The 24,764-nt window shown below is 51.1% G+C and overlaps 2 protein-coding genes across 2 annotated transcripts in view; one reads left to right on the top strand and one right to left on the bottom strand.

Annotated features, from left to right (window-relative positions):
• The window catches only part of LOC100904112 (secretin receptor), a 34,440-nt gene extending 12,933 nt beyond the window's left edge, over nt 1-21,507 (bottom strand). The window contains exons 1-2 of the mRNA XM_003738061.2: nt 21,369-21,507; nt 21,117-21,244 (exon numbers count right to left, since the gene is read on the bottom strand). Coding sequence (XP_003738109.2) covers nt 21,117-21,244; nt 21,369-21,507 — 267 coding nt within the window. The remainder of the gene's footprint in view (nt 1-21,116; nt 21,245-21,368) is intronic.
• Nucleotides 21,508-23,077: 1,570 nt separating this feature from the next.
• LOC100899674 (uncharacterized) lies at nt 23,078-24,066 on the top strand. Its single transcript, XM_018641511.1, has 4 exons — nt 23,078-23,151; nt 23,238-23,418; nt 23,497-23,717; nt 23,838-24,066. The coding sequence occupies exons 2-4, from the start codon at nt 23,274-23,276 to the stop codon at nt 24,027-24,029; spliced, it is 558 nt and encodes a 185-aa protein (XP_018497027.1). The 5' UTR covers nt 23,078-23,151; nt 23,238-23,273; the 3' UTR covers nt 24,030-24,066.
• The last annotated feature ends 698 nt before the right edge of the window (nt 24,067-24,764 follow it).

Raw genomic sequence — 24,764 nt, 5'->3', positions numbered from 1 at the left:
TGTTCAAAAGTCTGCCAGAGAAGCTCTGCCGTTTAGACCCCAGGCTGAAAGTGATTTCCGCCGAGAGCCGCTCTCATCCCAAACAAAAGGCTAGCAATCGCAGATTAGCTTAAGGACAGCGGGTGACCATCTGCTAAGAGCTGAATCCCCATCTGCAGCGGCATACATCGTGATCAGATGAGAATGTCCCCTTGCACAAGGAAGACGCTGTCTGGGAAAACATCATTCGACCTTCGATTCGGTATGGCGACGGAGAAAGCATCAATGGAACGCTCGCAAACCTGTCAAGACATGAAGAGAAAAATCAGGATATCTAGAGACACGGCCGAGAGGAGACACAGGGCTTAAAGAGAGTTACGGGTTAGGCTCAAGACGGAAATAGCTCATGACCTGACTTCAGGTCGGCCTGCCAGCCTGTACAGAAGCGATAGAATGCGGTATAGCGATTCGACGGGAACATCCGACTTTATCGGAGGATGCTCAATGTGCAGAGGCGGAGACGTTCCTTCGGAAGATTGAGTGGGGCCGAGTCGAGGATTCTCCCGGGGAAAGCGAAAACGCTCCGTACGCCCTCGGATGAGAATTAAGCCTGTTGTTCCGGGTAGCTCCCGTTCAATCCGTCCACCGCATTCGCAGCCCGCGAAGGTGCAGGTTCTGCCTCAAAACATCTCATGGGGAAACCAGATCCCGCCAAGGGCAGAGGGAGCTCCAGAGGAAGAATTGGTGAGTTCTGTGTGACGCAAACAATGCCGCCGGGGCAAAGGTACCAGAAACGACCACTGTCTCGCGTCCCCGGATCGGGGAGAATCGAGTCAAGGGTTTCAGCCAGGGGAGAAGCCGTGCCGACGCGAACTTGGCAGCCTGAGCTTCCTGAGCGGCGACGCTCGAATTTTCTCGCGAGTCATTTTTCTCTTGACACGAATTCTATACAGATCTCTTGACGTAGAGCTTTGTCACAAAGTCTTGGGCGGAAGGGATAATGTTTTCCCCAACGGAGAAGCCTCCAGCCATTCTCGTTTCAGAGCATCGAAAACTTGACAAGGAGCTCGAGAAATCTCTTGTCGGGAATTATCCGAGGGGACTGACGCGGGGCCGTTCGCGAATTTACGCCAATTTATAATGATCGGAGCTCGGGAAATCGATCCCTGGATATTATTCCCGCGGCTGGTGTCGGCGGCTGATGCTCGGTTTTCTAGGAAAGTGTTGGAACAGCTGCTTTTGAGGGATCCATCAGAGGAGGAGCGGGGATTCGAGGGCTCGAGTTGTAAAGAGCTAATTCAGTCGGCAGTACTCGACGCCACGAGTATGCGATTTTCGCGTGAGCTCCCGTACATTTAGACTTGTGATTCCGGTTGAGGCCACTCCTCAAGCGGGGATCGTTCGCTTGTGCTAATTGGGTATCTCCAAGCTCGCATTCCTCCTTTTTATCCCGAATCGATTCGCTCGACCCAGAACCTGCTAGAGTCGCAGGTCCTCTGTAGAATCAGCTTCCCGCCGGGGGGATGGTCCCCTCCCGATATGGGTCCTGGATGAGAGATAGATTTCGCATTCTCCCGATAAATTTCCCGCAAGGGAAGCCGGAGCGGTAGAAAGTGCGAAATGGGGCTCCTGCTTTGAAGAGGGATCACTCCGATCAGCTCAGGGATTCGTCCGAACCCGCTGCTTATTCAAGGTCCCTCACACCGATCCGGGAGATGAGTTTTTTCGGTGCGTATCCACTCGGAAATCTGAGTATTCCGCTCGGGCTCGAGCATCATTCATGATGCGGCACCGACGAATGTTCACGACGTATTCATTGCTTCGATTCATTTGCGGAGCCGCTCCAACCGACAGATGACGTCTCCGCAAAGGCAGAAAGAGCGAGTCGTTGATGTACAAGTTTGTCTCGGAACGATACTAACGAGCCGGCAGCTCTCGGGAGTCTTACAGCAGGCGGTAGGAGCGCATTTGAATGCGAGGCCGAGATTTATATTTATGCACACGGAGCCCATTTATGCTAAAGCAGTGAAGGGGTTGTGACAGTACGAGCCAGCGTACGGACGCCTAACAATCGGACCCAACGAATGTGTACTCGTCGATCCCATGCAGCTACGTGTCTCGCGTTGATTGCGATAACACGGGGCGGGCAACGGGGGATATGAATTATATTCTCCCCGGAAAAGCGCTCGTAGTTTGAGGCTATCCGAGTCATGTCAACGGAATGGCTCGATCGATGACTTTGATCCTTTCGGTACGTCCCCTAATCCGAACCTTCTGCTCACAGCACGGGGGGCTCGTCCGTTCGGAGGCAGTCGCGGCGGATCTCCCGGAGACGACGCGACGCACGCCTCCGAGCTGTTTTTCCCCACAGCACCGTCCTGGAACTCCTCCTCGAGCACGTAATGTGGAGGGGGAGGATTCGGCGGACGGCGTCGAACTTCTGGACTTCCCACGAGCCGGGACCCCGTCGGAGAGATGAACGAATATTATTGTTTTCAGACAGTGAAGAATAGCTTGCACGGAATTCCTGAAGCGAGAACACCGAGGAATCGACAGGAGCGCCAGAGGGAGAAGATCCTGCATCTAGTCGGAGGGACCGTAAACACGGAATGTTTTGAGAAGACCGCACACATTCTTAGTACTAAAAGAGGATGAGAACTATATAAGTCGGCGAGCTTGTTGTCGCGGCGACCGTCGACGAGAGCATCGAGGCTCGGATACGTCCAAGCGAGGTGTGAATAATTTCTTCGCGCGCGCGATCATTGGGGTGAAAGTTGTCAATGAGACAAGAAAATCCTGGCGTCAGTTAGCAGATGAGGCGATCCGTCGCGGACCTCTTATTAATGAATCCCTATATTCTTCGTTATGCCGGGACCTCTCTGTTGCGGTGGATGTCGGACTGGACGAGATAACGAGAATATGAATAGGGGTGGGGGGGGAATGAGAGAAATCAAGGGAGCGTAGAGAACACTGACCAGAGTGAATAAAAATGGAAAAAATAAATAAATAAATAGCTAGTGGGGTTTTTAATAACAATGATGAGGATAAATAAAGCTAAGTATAAATAAAAATAAGCTTACGTATATCGCAGGCTTGCGAGACAGCTCAATGTTCGATTGCGACTAGGAATAGACATGTGGAAGGCATCGGGATTTTTCTTTCTGGAGGAGCAGAAAATTATTTTTGCCAATTTCAAAACAGAAAGAATATTTCCGGTGAACATTGCCAGAGGCTAAGCTCCGGATATCAATATAACTATCTGCGAGTCTCCCTCACGGCATACCAGCGGCGATAGTAAGTTCTCCCGCTTTACGCTCCGTTGGACTTCGGAACTAGTTCTCCTTGGAACAAAAAGAGTTTAAAAAAAAGCCAACTGAAACGTTTGGACTCAAACTGAAACGTTTCTTAGAAGGTTCCGGATTCTCCTGCCCATCGCGAGATCTCTTGGAGATACACGTTTCCCGCTTACGCCTCCAAAAGGAAGAGCCCGTCTTTCTCCAGGAAGCCCTCCGGAACAGGTGTCTCGGACGGAAAGCTATTTGGAAGATAGCGTGGATGGTTTTGACCTTTATTGGATTTGTAAGACGGTATCGGATGCCGCTCCGTATATTCTGCTGGATATAATTCGCGCACACTGGTTGATGCAGTTATCAATTCCGGCAGGCTTCCCGGGAGAGTATAAAATTCAACCGAAAGTCACGTGTCAGAAACACTGTGGGATGCATCACGCGCGGCTCGTTACTCAATTCGCCGAACTCTCCTCCCCTGGCGGAGCACCTCCAGCAGGGATTTTCCAGACAGACATCTCAAGGCGGAGGGTCCAGTGAACACTTCCTTCAATCCTGTCCAAGGCCGGTCCAAGAAAGGCAACAATGCATCAATTGAGAAACAGAGGCTCCGAGTTCGGCAGGAAGCGACCGCGTCACACGTCAACATCCGACGGAGGCCTTCGAAAGAACTCTGCTTCGTCAGCGAAAGCCAAGAGTTGTAATTTTTACCGAGTAGATGTGACTCCGACAGACTTTCGAGAATTCCTTCGATCATTCCGGCGACATCCACATGTTCGAGAAGAGAAATGCGCGGAGTCGACGGGCTCGAGAGATGCCCCGATTTTCTTTCTCAAACGTGTCGGAATCGAAGAGACCTTATGCAAACTCTCGGCACTGCCAGCATTGATGGATACTGAAACCCCAAAGAACTGCCATGGATTGAGCAACCCCTCTCGTCTCCAATCGAAGTTTCATTCCGCTCATGGAGGTCGATTCATTGGGGTCGCCGGCCGATATGACGGTCCCGCTCAGCACTTGCGACCTTCCTCGATGTATTTGAATCATAATCTCGAACGTGATTCACGAATTTATGTCAAACACTCGTCCGACCTGTCAACGAACCCCTTTTCGCGCCCCCTGAACCTCCTGTGCCGCTATGGCGACGGAGCAAACCCCATGGGACTCTCCGATGCGGACGCAGACGTTCGGTCTCAGTCCGAGATAATAGACGGTCTTGCGACCATTACTCCGCGGAGTAACCTTGTAACGAATAAAGTGATCTCCAGCAGCAGCTGCCGATTCCGCAGGTGGCGACATCCTTCCGAGCCCGTTTCTGACCCGCTCAGGACGAATCACTTCACGAAAAGCGACCACGGGCATGCAGGTGCCACGAAATCGACACGCAACCGATCGCGGCATGCAGTCAGCGTTAACTCCAGGAGCGTGATTGATCTCTGTTGCGGATAAAAACGGTCCCGCGCGCTGGCCAGCCCGATCGGGGATTGCAAGAGCAGATTCTCCCGAACCCGTTCCGGTTCCCTACGTGCCGGAACGACCGTGTTCGCGACCATTTAGCCCTCGTTCTATTCATGCAGGGAACCCCTGAGTGGGGCTATCGAGACAACTGGCGAGAATCGGAAAACGATCGCTTTCGAAGAAACGGGGCGAACGCGCGCAACAAGCTCTGACGACGTTTCGAGACTTGTTTGCCGTAGGTAGTTGATAGAATCGTGGTCCGATTGAGACTTGACAGGGACGAACTATTCGCGCGAAACTAGATCGAGCGGAAAACAAGCGCCCCAGCGATGAAAGGATGAGCCCCGGCCAGTCGAATCCCGCATACGCGCTACACGGGAACGATATCGGACATTTATCGGCGTTCCGTCCTATTGACAAGCCGTTAGCGGGCAGGCTGTGTCCTGTCGGATATGATCGGTAGGTGGACGAAAATCGGTCCATCGGGGAAAGTGCTCAAGTCGAGGTTGGGACACCGGAATTTGGTTTTCTTCCCACCGATCTCCGGAAAGAAGCTCGCGGTGTGTCCTCGCTCCCCATACTGATAGATCTCGATCGTTCCTCTCATTCAGCTTCCCACTCATCACGCTTCCGATGGAAGTCGAATAGAGCGAAACACGAAAGAGCTTGATCCTCCGTACGTCAACGTCACACGAGTGAAAATTACCACTAAGGTCGAGTTGCGTATTTACGTGTGTAGGTGTTCCTAGATAGCAGTCGTTGAACCGAAGTGCGGCCAGGACGCCGGAGCGCGGTCGGGTTTTTAGATGAGGAAAGAGGTGCGTGTCCATGTATTCAATCCGTGATGTGGGCGGGGGAATGTGCAATCTCAACCCCCTCCCCCCGGGTATTGCGCGATCGCTTGCGGCTAAAAGTCACTCGGGACCCCTGTCGGATCGAATCGTGTCAGGTTGGCTGGCGGCAAGAGTAGAAGACCTTCATAGAAGAACTGACCCACCGACGATTGCTATACAAATACGTCGAGAAAGTGGTGAATTGATGGAATGGGCTGATGCCGTGTGCTCGAGCCGAGCGCACGTGTGTATGTATGCTCGAGCTCACTTGACCATGTTTGCTATCAAAATAATCCTCGACATCTCGAGCGAAAACCCGCGAGTCCAGGTCAGAGCAATTCTATTGTAGCGTGTACGTGTGACCACGGAGGGTACTCAATGTTGAGGAAATTCAGTCCATCCTGCTACCTTCTGCAGGGAAATTCGGAAGGGTCGGTGTATCATTTCCGTTTTTCAGACGTCTGTCTTGCCCTAAAAGTTTGACTCGAGGAATGTGCGATCATACTCGAGCTCCGGCTTCCGCTCGCGGGTACGCTGACTGCGGGAATCGAAATGCTGTGAATCTAGGCATTCTGGTCTCAGTCGAATTTCAGCTCGAGTGTGTGTCTTTGACGACTGGACTCCGATGAATGGATAGGACAATAGGTCCGAGGTGCACTCGCTTCTGTTGGGATTGGTTTCGAGGCAAAATAATGAGAGCTCCACTCTCAGCTCGGGAAACATCGCTTCATTCTGAAATCGGATGCCGATTTGCTCGTTTCCCACAAATCAGACAGCAGGGCGCAACACAGCACGACAATTGCGCGGATGTTTGTCATGGAAATTCGAGAGCGCAGAATGGAATCCTGTGACCTTCTGCTCCATAACGAATGAGGAACTTCTATCGAAAACAGAATAATTTTTCGCTCCACGATTCAGGGACGATCAAGGGAATGACTTCCCTCGTGGGAGGCCGGGGTATGTATTTTTATATACCTACTTCTCACCCCTGGTGCCCTCTCCACCGCTCTCCGTCTCCAACTTTCCGGCTCAATCCATCAGTTTCCCTCATTCCCGAGAGACAAACATTGAAACACTCAGAATCTGCTCGGATTACGCGCAGGAAAAAATACGACAATGAGCCAACGGTGCGTCGGCGCCTCCGCGCCTGCGTCTCTTTCACTCATCGCGGAAACGGAAGTGACTTGAGCGATTCTCCGCGAAGCTCCGAGGCGGATCCATACTCGGGCTCGAGGAGTCGAATTTCAAGAATTCTCACGACAGAGGTTCGTACCAGCTCTCGGAGTCTCTGTGATCGGCAAAGCGTCCCTGTGACTCTTGTTGAAACGATTGAATTAACACGACAAGTTCAAAAAAACGACAAGAGGACGAACCTGTAATTTGGAGCAACTCCAAATCGAGCAATTATTCTGAGCGCAATGAGTCCGATCGGAGCTAATGACTTGTTCGAAGAGCCGGGAAGGGTTGAGAAAACGACTGACTGAAAGAGCAGGATGAGGCAATACGAGGGGAATTCGGAAGAGAAATTCGCGCTCGACAGCGAGCGGTAAAGCGTCCGCGGGGCAATTTGCCGCTTTCGGAGCTCTATCATCGTCGAATAATACGCGACTCCTCTCATTTGTTCCGCAGGTGTGGATTTCGCAAACGGCAATGGAAATTAGGGGAGAGAGGATTAGCAGATGGGAAATGTGCACTGGCAAGCTTTCCGCCTCTCGCCGAAACACGAGACACGTCATCGCGCAGCGAAGAAGTCGGTTCTGGATAGCGATGGTTCGAAAGTCGAGGACGACGGGATACGAGTCGGAGGAGACGAAACCAGGAAAGGAAGGAAAACTTTCGGCAGTCGTCCTACAACTGACCAAGACGAAGTTTCAATAACAGACGGGAGAACCTCAACCGGAGGGCGTACTGACTGAAAGACAAAGTGAAAGAAAAATAGTTTATCTGTCTGCTTGCCACGTCCTCCGACCCGACGGTCGGAGCGACTACTCCAAGGAATAACACAAACTCAGGAACAACATTGCGATGGGGTGCCCCGAAGACCGCCGACCGACGGTGATGCGCAGCTAATGCAAAATTCAGAGAGGCCGGCTACAAGAGCTCCATTCGGTCCGCTTTCCTCAGCAGCTGCTCTCGGTAGAGTGACTGGAAACTCGCAGAGAATAATCACTAGCGAATTCAGTCGCTCGAACCTCCCCCCTCCCAGGATGGCTTACACGATTTCGGCCCGGGTCCTTCGGCGAGCGTGGAGAGACTAACGGTTCTCCGGCGCGAAGGTAAAGGTTCAGAGTAGGTTCGGGGCCCTTGGAATGAAACGGATCCTACAGGCACGGAGAGCAGGTGGAGCGAGAAGAATCGCCCGGCTAGATTGTGGGCAACTCCGAGTCTATCTCGATAACCATTTCGAGCGTTTCCGTTGCAGTCTCTGCCGCGGTTGCAATACCAACGATTTCTGCAAGTTTCGGTGCTCCGCGTCCCGAGACTTTCCATAGGCATCGGGCACCGATGACCTTCCAACCGGACCGAGAGCAGAAAGAGAAAAACGTTCCAGAATAAGACTCCGCTACAGCTCCCGATCATTATTTGGGCGTTCGTGTGTGGAAAGATCATTCAGGGGAACTCCGGAAGACTTTTCCGCCATTGGAGTCTCCGGCATCTGGACTCGCGCCATTGGAGTCTCCGGCACCGGTCTCCATAAACGCTTCGCGGAAACTCCGGACCTGCCTCTTAATCTTGGTCCGACTCAAGAGTTTCCGAGTGGAATTTACGGTACGTCCGAGCATTCGGATGCTTCTGTCTGAGACGAAAATTCGAACGGTCGCAACTTCCGCGGTCAAAGTAGCCGCTAGAAGGCCGATAATGAGTTGAGGTCTGCTCTCTGCGGATCTGCTTTGAAACAATTTGACAATATTATACTTCACGCTTGATAAGTCACTCTCGATCCAATCACTAGAATCGCAGGCTCGTGTGGAAGTTGCTCCCGCCGGCTCAGCCACCCGCATCCTTCCGACAAAGTCAATCGGCTTTCGAAAAGCGGACCCTCATGTCGTGCTCCCTTGAAATCAACGCGACCGCCGTCATCGTCAAAACAAAAACGAGTGATTCAAACCAGAAGACGCGACCGACTCGAGCGGCAGCATCCGAACTATCTCAGGCTCACGGAGAAGAAATGGCTTAAGCGATTATTTATCTGTTGTTATGGGGCGGATGCTTGATTTACGGTGGTGACACAGTGACTCACTCTTTCACGTCGGTCCGCGCGTCCACCGGCCCGTAAGTCAGTCAGTCAGCCAGTCGGCCGCGCCGTCAGCCAGTAAGTCAGGGACTTTTGCGCAAAGAATAACATTCGAAGCCCTGTCGCAAATAATTCTCACTCAGAGAAGACACTCACAAACAGCCGACCGTATGCGTATGTAGAGGTGCATGTCTCGTCGTCGGTGGAATCGCTCTCGCATTTATTTTCAGTATTCTGCTCCAAATCCCGGTTGGTTAACGCCCGAGTTTGGCGTAGGTACTCGAGATGTGGCATGAGCCCAGATTGCTTCCCGCGCTTCGGGAAGCACAGGTGCGCGACTGGGGATTTGGAACTTGTCCAAAGCGGACAGCAGCTCCGATAGTTTTGAACCGGCAGTTTCCACGAACAGGCACGAGTTAGAAATAATGTGAACCGTTTCTGCGATTAGGATGCACTTGCCTTCACTCTGAACTCGCTATTCGAGAAAAACGAGCACTTCCGGGCGAAGGAAGCGCCCTTGCGACACGAGCATGAGGACAAAGTACTAACAATAAAACGAATTCTCATGAAGCTCGACGCAACGACACGACCACGATGCGAATCATAGAGGGAACAAGAGGGAAATCCACCACGATTCCTCAAAGGAATTGGGAGGCTCGTGACGAAATCTCAGCTGGACCGTGCGAGAAATGATCACCTACCGCTTGGCATTCGGAGCTCAGCAACTCATTCCAGCCATTTAACCGTTTCAGCGGAGCCCGTTGCGGGAGAGCATGCACTGCTTTTCTCGAGCAGGAGGCAATGCAAACCTCTGGGACGTTCTCTAAGTTTTCGGGACCACTTTGAGTCCCGCAGAGAACTTCACCCGCATGCCTGTTCGAATCTCCCGAAGAAAGTTACCGCTTTCGAGAGCAGGAACTCTTCCTGCCCCTTCTTTGTTGACTTCCGAAGAGATACATGAGTGTCGAGCTCGGGAACAGAACTTCGAAGTGCGCTAGCAACTCAAGTTTAGCTCCCGATATGGACCGAGGACTTCTCGCGCTCATGACGAGTATGTTCTGGCACAAATCGCAAAGTATCGAGTCCACTCGGAGATGAATCCGCTCCTTTCCTTGACAGGAAAGGACGGCTCGTCTGACACTGGTCGTATTTCTCGAACAATAAAAGAAAGGTCCTGTAGACCGACGTGATCTTTGGATCTCGATTATCCTTATATCGATTATATTTGGAGAGATTTCAACCCCCGTATTCTTCATTCTAGAGCCCACCGTCTCGCTAAATTGAGCTCTATGGAATGTTCCTATCCCGAGCAATAGAAGCACCGTGGTTCTCCCCAATTCATCAGGTACATGGTCCCTGACCCTGACCGATGAGAGTCTGGGGCGATTCCCTCATGCTTGGCTCTCTCATATTCGAGATTTGGGAGGTGACCTCTTTAAAAATTGAGGAATTCCGATTCGTTGATGACTGGGATGACATCACACTCCGGTTTCGTTTTTCTCCAGTCTGGAGCCGGTGCCGATCAGGACGAAGGAGCTTCCTTACTCTCGGAACTCGCTCTGATAACTACACGAAGATACGGGAGCTTCCCCCCTGTTCGTGTTATGGATCTATTCCTATAGTAGTAATTGTGTCTGTGGGGACGAGACAATTATTGTAAGTCTTCGAGGAGGGATCCTTCTCGGCTCGGGAACCCCTAATATCATGAATCCGGGCTGTCAGGGAGCATACGGCACAATGTTGATTTTTTCCTCGAGCAGCTGCAACGCTTCCCGAATCAAGTGAAAACAATCACTCGAGACGATCTGAGCCTCTGACAGCCAGAATCCCTGGTAGACCACGATGCGGAAAAAGCAGACACGCATTCGAGATCGCGGGGATCAAGCTGCAAAGTTTCTAGAGCTCGAGAATCCCAAAAAGATTCTGGGATCGTGTGTTCTAGACTCACGAGTGTGTCACATCATAGGCGTCACTCGGAATAATTGCACCTCTCTCAGCCCGTCCGAACCGATTCGTAGAACTCGCAGAGAATGGATTCGCGCTGATACCTGGCGCCAGATCGAACACGGAAAAAAAGATGCAGGCCCTAGCACGGATCCGAAAAAAACGTGCTCTTCCTCTGCCGGGACTGCCTCCGGGCGGCGAGAGCGCGAGAATTCCCTCCGACATCCACTCCTTTCAACAAGCTGTTCCGATGTTGATCGAATCCGCGCTGAGTCGTGAGAAAGAACACGGAGCCATACGATTTCTGCTGGAATAGACACTTACGTTTAGAGAGATTTCCGTTGAATTATCCCACTCCATACTTGGAAACGGCGGCGCAAAGTGAATCACGATCTGTTGGGACTCTGAATCACATTCTTACGATGTCTGGCGTCGTCTGTTTATGTGTTCGTTTCGTTTGTCAGACTCCACCGTCGTCGAATGTCTCGAGTAGGTTTCTCCGGAAGATTTTCGGTGCGTGTTCGCACGGTTCACCGGTAATTTATCGGGAGTGCGTCCCAGGGATTCTCGGCGGGGCAGGATCATGTTCCGCGGTCATTTTCAGCATCAGCACGCACTGTCACACTCCGTGAAGCACAGCATGCACGATAAACATCAGCCGAAGCAGATCCCTCAAGTCTCACTTAGGACAACGTCGAATGCCGCTACGGACAAGCAAATGTCGTAGCCCGCTTCTAGTCTGAAGCTCGAGTCTGTCCCTTCCCTAACAGACCCTCTCCGGGCATCTTTCTCTCTGTGAGATCCTCTCATCGGCTTTCGTCCTCCGACCGACCGACAAGCTAGCCAGCCCTCCAGCCGGCTCCTTTGACTTATTTCGTCCGACATTTGTTGGAGCGTGCGTTCACGCATTATTCTATCGGACACCGAGAGAGAAACTTAACTCTTTGAGTCACATGTCCTTACTATATCCCGTTCGACGGAACCCTCACTGAAAGAATGTAGAGGAGTACATTTTTTGGATGTGAGATTTCCGCTAGAACATCGTGGAGTTTTATCGCGTGGCTGTGATCGTGTCTGCGCTGAAGGCGATTCCCTCCGATTCGGCCGTGAAATTCTGGTGGAAAGCAGTAGGACTCCACAAGGGAAATTCATGGCTTGAGAAATCCATTCCATGACTAGCCATTCTGAGACAGGCTGGGGAGATATTTTGAATCACACGGGAGCTCGGATTAGAAACTCCCGTTCCGAAAGCTCGGAAATGGGAGTTCTCACATCATCAATCTTGCACCGCTCGTCACTGCTATGAGACAGTCGAGAGCGCGGAGCACTGATGGTCGCCGTGCCTGACGTTCTCCGTCCGCTGCCGCGATCCCTGAAGTCAGGGCAGCTCGGAAGGCCAGGAAAATGGTCAACGACTCCGATGTTGATCGAAAGCTCGGATGCATTCGTGGTTGCACTCGAGTGGAATTAATGATACCGGTCCTCGGGATCAGATTTTCCGGAGGCGGATCCGCCTCGCTCGGCACTCGCGCGCATAGGTTCGCCGCTTATGCTACACTGTATCGCTCACGCGGTGGCGGAGGAAGCCAGATGGTGCCGAGACACTTTCGAAACACATCGATCCCGAAATTTCGCTTCGGAAGATCCGCAGAGATGAATATCAGAGCTGATAGCCCACAGAATGCATCACGTCGATGGCTTGGTCCCTGAGAATTTATTCTTGGCTTCTGTGGTTTAAGTCAAGCGCCGAGCTGACAGCTTGTCGAAAGCGAGCATTGACATGGCGTCGGTTCTCTCGATTGAAGGGGAGTGGGCGGGACGGGGCTCCAAGCCCCCACGGAGTTGAATGCTACACGAAACACGTGTTTCCCCTTGGGAAAGAAAGTGATGTTCGCTTGCTATTCAAGTGTCTCGAGGAAGGAACGCTCGTCATATTGGATATCGAGCACCAGCCTGTGGTTCTCGCCAACAGATCGAGGGACTTTTTCGCGGTAATCGTAGACTCCGATTCTGCAATCTCAGCCCCGAAAAGTCGGAATAATGATCGAGGCGACGGTTGCAGGACTCATTAAGACTTTTTTTCTCCTCCCTCACAATTTTTTTCTGGAACAAGAAAAGCGCGGGAACCCTTTCCGGCAATCCTTCCGGACATCCAGACACTCGTGCAGACCCAAAGCGGCTCTGACGAGCGTGACCATATTGGGAATGTACACTGAGCGCGATCTACGACTGGCTTGCCTTCATCGACGGTTATGTGTGTAATCCGCAACATCAGCACGTTACAAGGTCAACAAAGTGTTGGTGACAAAGTTACGCTGCGAACAATGCCAATGAAAGCTGACGCCTGTCTTCGAGCCCGAATTCATTTAGGCATTCGCAGAGATTTTTTTCTCCTTGTTCCCCCATACTTCCACCAACTCTCTTCACTAAGCGAGGCTCGGGGTTGCGACGCTTTAATTCAATGTTAGAACAGGATTTGTTCATATGCTTGCTCAGGATTCGGTGTCGAGCACCGGATTCGCGTCCCAGCCGAGTTTGGGAGCCTTATTTTCTTCCAATGAAACCAATTAGCTTGGCAGGTCTCGCTGGGTCCGAGGAGAACCAAAGCTAGCGAAACTCCAGCCGAAGGCAAACTCCAACGGAAGACAGCGTCGGGTTGATAAACGTTGCGAGTGCATGTTTCTAATTATGCGTTTCTGAGTGTGTCGACATCAGTGTGAAGCTCCAAATTATTCGGGAACACCTTCTCGAAAAACATGGTAATGAACGTGTCGGTTCTGCGGAAAGATGTCCACTTCGCGGCGTTAAGCATCGGCTGGGGTTCGTTAAGTAATGAATGAAACTCATTAGTCACCTGCAGCGGTACCCGCTCGAGATTTCCGTTTAGTTTTGTCTCCTTCTTGAGCCTAATGGAATTTTTTCAGCTCGTGTGACTGACGCAAGAGAACTCGTGAATATTACAGTGATCGCACCTATATCATAGCCCAGGCCCCCCTTTGTTAAGTCATCTCAACACCGAGGGCGGCTCCGAAGTTCTCAAAATTAGGCGGCGAGTTCTTTGAGTATATCCCGCCTACTTCGGATTTCATCAACATCCTGACGAGGTTCTCAGTCGAAGAATTCCGCCGGGGACCCGTATCGTTATCCCGGGAGAGAAATTTCCGAGAACGTGTTGAAGTCAGAGGCTCATCTCCATTCCGTAACCTTGACGAAGGTAATTTTCCGTGAGAGCCCCGCCGAAAACCCGAGTTTTCTCCTCTCGCGCATCTGAACCAGCGAGGTTCCCAAATGTCGCATCCCTTATTCTCAATCCACGCGATCCTTGATCTTCTCGGGATATCGTAATGATGACACGATCTCGCGGTAATGACTCGCTCCTCGAGGGAAACGCACCTGGAACTCCCGATATCGACTAATAGCCGCAACCTCATACCACAAGGCAAATATTTGCGAGCCTCATCCCATCGATCTGTGAGATATACATGAATCCCGCAGTTACCCCGAAATGCTCGGCGAGTAATCCCGATCAACATGATGAAAGTGATCTACGAAGTGCCTTTCACAATGAAAATAAGATCAGGTCTGTACAAAGAAGACTTCATGTGGGAATCAGAGGTACGTCCGCATACAGAACTCCCGATTCGTCCGGAGAGTCTCCGGAGCGCTAGAAATACTCCCTTCTAACCATATTCCCGTTTCCATTCTCGTGAGACAGTACCTGATAACAGGAGGGAGACGTTTCCGGGATGGCATACTTGCAATCACTATTGGCTGCATCGTTTCTCGCGAAATGTCTTCGTTCCAATTAACCGAATCTAAGCAGATAAAGCAGAATCTCTGTGGGAGGCAGGGAGAGCTGCCTCAATAATACCGATTTATTTGCATTATCGACTACATGTTCAATTTGAATTGATTGAAGCGACGAGCCTCTCCTCGAACCACCTGCGGCATCGACCGCGAACTCATTTTTATGCAGCGACACTCGGATGAAAGATCCGAGAGAGTGCGGAAGCAATCATTTTCGTACAAGCATCCTTCCCTCGAGGACAAACAAGCCTTTATTCGCTCGCAGGATCGAACATAAATCTTCGCGAAGCCTGGTGCAATCGAGGATCGAGTGAATTCTGACGCGCCAGAGCGCTAAAGTCACGGAAATCACGTGATTAATAAGATCTCCACAGAGTTCATAATAATCATTTATTATCGCTGTCTGCGTGTTCATCGTAGGTATTCCATCATGATCGCTCTCTCCGTCGTTGCGCTGCGTCGCTATTGCTTGAAGGTGCTTGCTCCGCTCCGCATACCATAGAAGCGGAGCGTGTCGTACTCGTTGGGGAACACGGTGAACTATGCAGATGCCATCTGCGGATGTGGGTTCTGTTTTCGGCTCATTTCCGATTTGTTTGTGCAATTGTTGCTAACATCGCTTTCCGATCCCGGCCCGAGAAACACTTTCCTCGGGGAGCAGGAGTCGTTTGTTGATTGCGTTCTCCGTCCAACACCGCGCTCTACGGTGGATTCTCGTTGCCTTACCTTGAACTCTATTTTCGCGCCAAGGAACTACACATTCGCGTGGATACAAGCCTGGTGTTCAGTGCATGATGCGAGCAAACCTTCGATGCGGAGAATCACAAATCTTAAGAGGCTTAAGTTTTCGAGACTGACATAGGAAGCTGAATTACGATGGAGTCTATCTTATTCCAAACGAAGCCTTCAACAGGCAGAATCATCTCACTTCTCGATTCTGAGTTGATACGGGAAGACACAAGAGAATAGACCGTCGACTACGGTCGCCACCGAGACGTTCGAATCCCAGAGAGATCGTCGAGTCAATCGCCGGGGACGGCGCGGGGTCCAGAGGCGAGTAGAATTGCGGAGAGCCTCCGGAACTGCCTCGAAGATAATCGGATCCCGGATTCATGGCCAAAGCCATTCGTACAGGAGGAAAAATACAATGCGGAGGGGTGCAAACACCGATTCCTGTGGACTGCGGAAACTCTGAGGGAATACGAGCAATTTTCTGTCGGGAAGATTCCTTTCGCTTCGCCGCCTGCGGGAGCGGGCGCCTCTCGCCAGGATTTCGTCCACAGAGATCATGTTCAACCCCGTATCTGCATTGAATGAGCATGACGATGTGTGAGGCGGAAGATCCGCTGGCATACGACTCCTCCTGATTTTCCATCTCTCGAGAAGGGAAGGAGTATCCGAAGCAATGGGAAAGACCGACGAGATCGCAGACGAGGGATTGGGGTGGAGGGTGTCGGTTTCTAGTGCACGCTGACTGAGCCAGATCGGGACCGATCGGATATATTGAAATGAGAGAACCGCTCGATTTTCGCTTGCTCCCTGCGTTCGTCCTGAATAGAGAATCGCGGCCGTCTCCGGCAGAATCGCTCCTTTCTCAAGTCGTTCTCCCCCTTCCTTCCGCCCTGAACACTCCCGCCTATATTATTCTCGCCATCAATCTCAATATGTTGCTTCTGGGCTATCGCAAGCGGAGTGGGCTCGATCCGAATTCCCCGTCCCCTTTCCTGTCGATATACCTCTATGATATATGAAATAAATGCGGAATAATACGAGGGACATGTCGCGACTGCAACTTCCTCGAGACTAAACTCATTCTTGGGAACCGATCGGATTGTCATGCTGTTGAAATTCGAAACACCGAACATCTCGATGACCGTGATGACTCGGACATGTCCAGCGACGGCCTCGCTGGCGTTTCGACTGCAGAGTGGTCAAAGCATCGATATCCGACGACAAAATTCGCTTACTAGTGGTACACCGGAGGACGACTTTACTCGAATAATGAGGGAGGATTTAGATGTTGGGACACGAGGGACCTGAAATATTCGTGGGGCGCTTCGCTCCGAAAATTCTCTCAGAATCATACTGGGAAAATGGGAAGGATGAGACTTTAGTATCGGAGGCCCTATAAATCGAGCTGCCCGGAAGCATCATACGCAGATAGCGCCTCTCCGTCTCGGATTCGCTGGCTCCTCGGAACGGTGGCAAGCAGTCAAACAATATCCTCGGCTCCCCTTCTGAAGCTCATCGGATCCCATTTTCCCGATTACGTGGTCATCTAATCCATTTGCCAATGAAACTCATTCGAGGTTCGGAGACTTAAATTTAGATAGAAGTCGTATCGAAGCACCACGGGGGCTGGGTGAAGTCAATTTATAACCTCCAAGCGTATGAAACAGCCTCTTCTCTCCTCCATGCGCCCGTCCGACCAGCTGTCGTCCTCAGCGGACGACACGGGTCACAGAGCTTTCTGAAACAGTCCGTCTTTCCAGCGAGGGTCGATGGGAATGATGCTCTCTAGCTCAAGCGTTGGATTCATTGCGATTTTCGCGCAGTCAAAGGCGTTCACAACACATCACGTCTATTTTTGACTGAGGTCTGCACATGCTCTGGAGCAGGGATGAATGTGAAGAATGTCGAGAGTCACAAAATGGCGAGAAACTACCTAGTGTGAGTTTCGTGGCCATATGGGTCGATTTGATGATATCCGGGGGGCTCCGACCTCCCTTCCGGTAGGTATAGGGGTACATTTATATGTAGAAATATGTATTTCCTGTTTGAGCCCCTCTCGGCGAGTTCGAGCGGAAGTTCCCGACTGACGCGGATGAGTGGGCTCATTTTAAGTTTCTGAAGGTAAGGGACGTGCTGGGCACGGGATCCTGCAAAAATCCTGTTTTCCTTTGCGCTCTTCTTCCCATTCTACATATAAGGATATCTCCTTCTTCGAGCTTGTGGTTGAGCTTCCTGGTCCCGGACAGAGCTGCAGAGAATTTCCGTCATGATATCGAGCAGCTCCGAGATCCTCCGTGATTCGGTTGACTCCCCTTGTTCCATATCCGCTGCTCCACTTATGGGGTATTCTCATAACCTCTCATCGAGTTTAACGGTATTTTCTAAAACCTCTCCAATTTCTGACTGAGCCGTGTCCCGTCTTATCGGCAATCGAGCGATGCATGAGGAGAAAGCAGAGGGTAATGATTTTGAAGATCTGGGTTGTGCGCTTTCCCCATGGCACTCTTCCTTCCCGGCAGAGTCGCGGGAACATCATCAGTAATGCGCATTCATTCAGTAATGTTCTGCTCCTCTGGCGTACATAAGGTCGCATGGGAACGCATGAAGCCCTCTATGCTCTTTTCGGTGGTTCTTTTTTGGAAGATAAAACCATTCAGCTCTTTCGCGAACGAAGTCACCGACAATGGCTTCTACACGAATTCCATTCTGCCGCTAACAACTTTGCTGAATGGAGACTCATGGAAAGAGAACGACTCGGGCGATGAAATTCAAAAACTCCATTGTTCTGCATGCTGAATCCTGAGTTCCAGAGCGATCGGATCATACAGAACGACCGAGGACGACTGGAGCATTAAGACTTCAATTAGTGGATTTTTTGACGACGCTACCCCGCTTCAAGATCTAAGAGATCGATGTTTCTGAAATCTCATCGACATTGTGACGGAAAATCATGGTTACGTAGTGAACGTCGAATGGGAATTCAGGAGAGATCGAGAGGCAGTGTTGATTAACCGGGGACTGTATGAAAGTAAGCACACCCGAAGCCATCGGCTAGTTACGCTCGAGGAGTCCTCATTGTCGGGAAAATCACTCCTATAGATAATCGACATCGTCCCTGTGTGTCTCTGTGGGAGGCAAGAACAGCATCTTTGTGAGGACGGGGTCGACTCATACTTGATGACTGATGACATACTGAGACGACGCTCTGCTATTTCGACGATTCTGCAAAAAAAAGGCTCGACCAAAGAAGAATCAGAGAGCGGAACTCTTGCCCTAGGGTCACGAATGTCAGAGCATCATACGCCCGTTTGGCCGCATGATATATTTACACTTACTGGGGCGAGGGGATTTTTTTCGCGGAAACAAAAATAGCATTCGTCTTGCTCCGAGATATTGGGTCTATTCCAAAAGACTTGATGGAGTCCTCTGACGGCGAGAGTGAGGCTGACAACTGTTGGCATCGCCACTTCTCCATAGAATAAGCCGCGACGGCTCATGGCCTCGACGATTGATCGATTGTGGTCGCTACCTCAAGGCGCGCGCGAGCTCTCGGGACATGCAAAACCCCTCGGATCCCCATATCATATCTCTCAGCATCGGTTTCCCTCGTCGAGACCGTTTGAGAGTCTGATTCCGATCTGGATCCGGAAGCCAATTCCGGTGACCCCGGTCTCTCGGGACTGATTCTAATCGGGATGCAATTGGAGGCGAAGAGAGACCCGAGCTTTGGCGTAGCGAAGCCGATTAATGAATTCCGGAATTTCGGTAAAATCCCGAGCCATGGTCCGAGTCGAGGCATATTGAAATGCTAGCGAAAAGACTTCTCTGTCACAAGGCAGAACCGATCGCTTTCCATCTCACGGAGTCTACTGAGACTCGTGCCTCTGACATCGGCGAACGAATCCATGGTCACATTCCGATTTCGGCGCAAGGGAGGGTCATGTGTTCGAACATCATCTCTCCCTTCGGGAATTACTTCATCGTGATCGTCCTAGGTCGAGGTCGATATCGGTACCCTCGGTCAGATCGTATTGGACCATTCAGTCCGACCCAGATTCGTCATATTGGATCCAGGGAATTCCGAAGAGAGTATTCCGCCGAGTAAGGAAAATATTCGACGACCTCCGATAGTTCACCCTGCACGCTCAAAAAGTAACTTCGAGCAGAAAAAAGTTCAAGGATGCCGACTTTCGGCACAGTCCTACCCGGTGATCACAGTCTTCGGGGAAATCAACCATTCGATGATCCGAAGATTCGTAGCCAGTGCGCAGAAATTCTCGACGAAATACTCGAGTGACGATGAGTCTATTCGGGTCAGAAGGGTCGTGGCGAAGTGAGTCCGAAGCAACTTCTCGGCACAATCCTTCATTCCCGAGACACAAAGTTGATGAAATCTATGAATTATATGACGTCTTCGTGAGAGACACGGGATAGAAATCATCAATCCCGCTCCATGCCATCTCCTACTGCATCAGTACGTTTCCGCACCGACTGCTTCGGGTCCACGAATACTTCACATCGAAATATTTGGGGATCTTGAGCTGGGAGGAAGCACCGGGCGGCAAGAAAACCGTACTCGAGAGCAGACAAACGGACACAGACCCGAATTCGTCGTGCGTTATGAGTTATGAGTGATTCCAAGAACGTACTCTGACAATTTCTCGGATTAATAATTACGAAAAAATTGATCTTTGAATTGATCCAGATCGATACCCACTTCCGAATATCAGGCTCGCACCAGAATTCCTCTAACTGTCTGGAACCTGAGAATAATTCTCCCGTCGGGGGCAGAACTCGAGTGTCCGATCTCCCTCGCCCACTCCAGAGCCTTGCAATGATCTTCTCCTTGTGCTATTGTCCCCGGCGCGAAGGATGTATAATAAGGATCCAAGATCCCTTGAAGGTCTCCATGTCTAATGAAGGTTAGCTTCGGGTTTGGTAGATCGCTGAGGACAAGCCAGCTGGTTGCTCTTGGAGGGTGCTACATAAGTCGAACAATGGGGCAGTTTTCGATCAACGAACGTTCTCTATCGATCTCTCTCTTTCCTATGTTTGACCCCTGCATCCGGCAGGATTTTGGACTAGGGCGTCACGAGCCGCGAGATCCTCGCGGACGAACGGTGTTCCACGAATTGTCAGTTCGATATCAGAAGAGGCAATGAACGGATCCATGCATACGTGGAAGCTCGGTTTTTATTTCCCAACGAAATCTATTCTGTTCCGTGGGAGCCATGGGAGTTTCTTCTCATTCGAATTCAATCGCATTCGCAGACCATGCAATCTTTGGTGAAGGTTGCCGTGACTCTCACCCGCTTCAATGCCCGTCGTCAGTCGGCAGGTCTCTCCCCCGGAAGGCTACGTACGGAGTTTTTTGCCGAGGGAGAGACGATGAGCCTCTCAGGCGATTTCGGACTCTAGACAAATGCCTGAAGAATCCCTCGACCACTTTCTGGCATCACCTTGGCGAAATTTCAGGGACGAGACAAAGAGCATTGATCGTCGACCGCAAGGCAGAGGCAGCACCGAAATCGGCCGCATCTTGCCTATTGCCGGTCGCTCTCACTAGGAAGATCATTCACGAACGAGCCTGAGACCTCCGGAGGGCATTGCGATCAGTGATCGCTGTTCATTGCAACACGAATCTCTGCGCGCATCCGGAGACATCAGGCGGCAGGGTCGCTATGGGTTCCACCTCCCTCAGTCGAGAAATAAATAGGATGAGTCAGCTTGTGTGTCTCTCGAATAATGCTTCTGCTACCCGTATACGATTGCACGTTTACAATTCCGCGGCAAAACACAGGCGCTCATGCTGTTCCGACTCTCTCGGACATATCCACTTGCACAATAGCATCTGGGTCCAGTGACATTCCGGCACTTATGAAAAGGATCGATTTGGCCACAGTAGGCTTGACAGCCCGCTGGTCCCCAGCTGTAAAGCTCTTCGTTTGCCCCGCAATGGAGGTCCACAGCTGTGGGATGGAAAAAGAATCGATTCATCATCCCATTATCAGTTTCATGGATTTGAGGAGGCGAGCTCCTCTGCGAAAAATGCACGGCATGGGAAGAAGAGGTTTTTCTAAGACTCAGGCTTACCTCGGCGGGCACTTTTAGCGTAGTAACAAGTCCAGTTACCTTCAAGCACAACTACATCCCGCCGTGGTTGGGGTGGTTGAGCGGGACACGACAAACTCATCCCGAAAATCACAACGACAATAAAAGCCAATACACTCATATCGTGGCCACGTTCGACGCTCGAATGATTCGAAATCGCATGACATAACCGATCTTATAGATATTAGCCAGGAAGCTCGATGGATAATTCAATCGGAAAAGCGAACATGTCGCTGAATGGAAGCTCGCACGACCCCCTTGGGCTCCTCTCTCTTTTTTCCTCTCGAGTTTCTGTCGTCACTATTCATATCCGATCTAAAGTTGTTGGTTACGCTCTGCTGATGTCCCACAGTCAGCGCTCGTACAGATATTCCGTGGCAAATTATCGTCATTCGAAACAACTGCCGATCGCGCTCCATTAAGGGCTCTGCATGGTCACGTCAAGCAATGGCACGCCACTCGAACAAATTTCCGCTCTGAAGAGACATAGGTCGGTGCTTGCTCGATGGTGATGGTATTCTCTGCCATTGCAGAGTCGACTCAACCAATCAAGCTCGATGAACCTGATGTCAATCGGTCAAGCGAACATCGGACCCGGAGGTGAGTCGAATTAGATCCGAGCGACAACTCATTCCCTGCCTAGTCCCAGTCGTTCGGCTAATTCGACCATGGCTCTGCTTTTGGATCCGGCTCCGAGGGGAAACGTCCCATACGAGCTTTTTGTCTATTTCTCGATCGGAAGATGTGCATCCTTTCGCGGAAGGCCGGTGCCCGTGGTCCGGTCTAGACTGGCCACCAGGAGAGTGCAGAGATCTAAGAGCTGGTAGATCCCAACGGATATAAGCGTCGAAACCGGGGATGCTCCCCGAATTTCTCCTTACATTATCCGTCGATACGCTCTTGGAGTATCGCGCCTCTCACGATGCTCCGATTTCCCCATGCTTCCCATAGTAAACGAGCAGACGGAGCCAAGAAAATCCGCCTCGCTCCCCTGACTTGCAGACTCTGCACGAGAGGTTGACCACAACTCTAGCCCCCAGAACCAGCATTAGGGATTCTGGGGACAGATAATTGTGTCGATTCCAATCGTAAAGCTCGTAGAGGGTGCCCAGCGTGAGATTTTCTCTTCCTCCTCTTGGCGGGACTGAGCCGCCGGTTTCATCGAGTCCGGCTCGAAGAGTTTTCGAAGGGCCATTTGTAAGATGTAGGGGCTCTGTGGTGGAAAGCAGGACGGACGCTAGCAACACTGCCACAGCATTGTCAGTCCGTGTATTCTAGGCGTCTGATCGCAGGAAAGCAGTTGTCCCGCTCAATACGGCTGCCGCTCGGACTCTTCCGGCGTGGAAGCTCTGATGATCAGAGCTCGCGTTGGGATGAGGAACCGCCCGGCCCCGTCTGAGCACTGCGCGAAGATCATCGACATCATTGTTTTCCCCGCGCGGTGTTGACAGTTGACAGATCCCATGTAAACTGTGTATCGATATCTTCTTACCCACTCCATAGTTCACGAGATTCCCGGAAGTGTTCAATGCTTGGGGCTCTACGCTCACGGTGAGTTATACGGAACATCCAGAGCAGCTATGGATTCACATCTGCTCGACAGCCTCCCCGAGGAGAACAGATAATAACAATAATAGACAGAGTTCCAGACGGAGAGGGGAGAGCGATAAGGTCGGAAGTTCTTTGACAGCAGACTCATCATCCGTCATGTGGGTCCGTCACTGAACCTGTGAGTCCTAAGCTGGATGCAGGGTTCCTTTCCGAGGTGAGCAGGAGAGCTGACGTAATAATAACTCCAGATATGGATATTCACAAGGATTCCCTGCCACATCCATCCTTCACACCTGTCAGATCGAGTTGACGAATGAATCGTCCTCTTCAGCGACAATGTTTTCGTCTTGGGAGATTCGATCCATCAAGGAAGCTCTACCGATCCTTAACGTTATCTCTCTAACGAACTTCGAGGCCCTTTGCAATATAGTCATTTCCCGTATGAATGGAGAGTCCACGCCTTCTACAGAGAAACATTTCGGTGAGTCACCGAATATCGGATCTTTCTCCACGCGGCATTCCGAATGAACCGTCCTTATGATTCGGAATTAATTCACAGGGGATTCCTTGAAGTTGACGCTGACGGAGCTCTCGGTGGCGCTTCAAGGACTCCAAAGCATCTTGAGCGCTTGCACCCTCCAGCTCACCAAGCCATTGATCCTCTTGCAAAAGCTGCGAGAATGCGGTTTCTCTGCGGAACACTCGGAGAAACTCGCCTCTATTTGGGCATTACACGCACAGCAACTAGTGAACCGAGCTAGGGGTAGTCAAGTTACACAGGTAATCAGTTTTGGACGAATTCAGCACCAGAGATCAACCGCTAGCTCGACTTTCCGGGACTCGCTTCAGTCATCCTGATAACCGTTCGCAGCATGGGTGACAAAGTTCTCGAATTTTCAGGGCATACGTCTCTCCCTTAGTGGCTGGGAGATTCATGCAAATGTGGCCAACCCTCAGCCCGTCGTTTCACTGTCGTTGCGGATCGGTGAGGAGAACAAAGTTCTGGATATGGATAGAGCCCAACTGGAGAACCTCTTCGATCAAATCCAGCAGATCCAGAAGGAAGTTGACGCCTTACTCACGGCGGACTAGATATACAGACGAACAAGCAGAATAAAGGAACATGTCTCTTGCTTTCGACTCCTGACTTCACTCTTCGCGTTCGCGATATGAATAATTCTATGGATCGAATGATTTTCGGATTCAACGGAGGCTCGGGTTCACAAATCTCGAGTCGAGTCCTGCGTCCAAGAATCCTCGTAGAAATCGTGTCTCGAAGGGCAATTCGATAGACTTCAACCACGCTGCTTCTACTCTCCTAGCCGCGACGTACATCCCTCTCGCTGAGAGGGAACACGGACATCAGGGGAGTTCTTCGAGAGAACCGGTAGAATGCCCGTCGAAGATCTTCGTAGGTTTCCCAATGAGGAGAATCGTCTCATACGAACTAGCGACATTCCGAAACACAAAACGTGGATCCCCTGTTTCCCGGTGAATGGAACGTCAATGTGTACCTGAGGTGATGAATGAAAATCAAGAATGCACTTTTTTGTGACGGTCTCGCTGGTCCATTTGTTCGAAACCTGAGAGCTTGGAGCGGGAGCTTCTCCTCTCCGTGAATGACGCTCCGGCATAGGCCAGTCAATAGAAGAGATAGCATGAGCCGGGAGAAGGATAAGCGGAATACCTCCCCAGCAGACAATAGAGTATCCTTCGGAGAAATCAAAGCAGCTCATGGATATTCGAGGAAAATGCTCGAGGCAATGGAGACTCATCACTGGGGGATTCCTTTCGGGAGCTGAAAGGAACTTCCCAAGGTGCACGAGC

This window comes from Galendromus occidentalis, unplaced genomic scaffold (assembly GCF_000255335.2).
Source record: "Galendromus occidentalis unplaced genomic scaffold, Mocc_1.1 scf7180000075756, whole genome shotgun sequence".
In the NCBI taxonomy this organism is placed as follows: Eukaryota; Metazoa; Arthropoda; class Arachnida; order Mesostigmata; family Phytoseiidae; genus Galendromus; species Galendromus occidentalis.
The sequence above is the reverse complement of the archived record's forward strand: the minus strand, read 5'-3'. Positions and strand labels throughout refer to the sequence as shown.

Coding starts and splice junctions, on each gene's coding strand:
- LOC100899674 (XM_018641511.1), top strand. CDS start 23,274: ATGTTTTCGTCTTGGGAGATTCGATCCATCAAGGAAGCTCTACCGATC. Junction 23,419..23,496: donor TTCTACAGAGAAACATTTCG/GTGAGTCACCGA, acceptor ATTAATTCACAG/GGGATTCCTTGAAGTTGACG. Junction 23,718..23,837: donor GGGGTAGTCAAGTTACACAG/GTAATCAGTTTT, acceptor TCGAATTTTCAG/GGCATACGTCTCTCCCTTAG.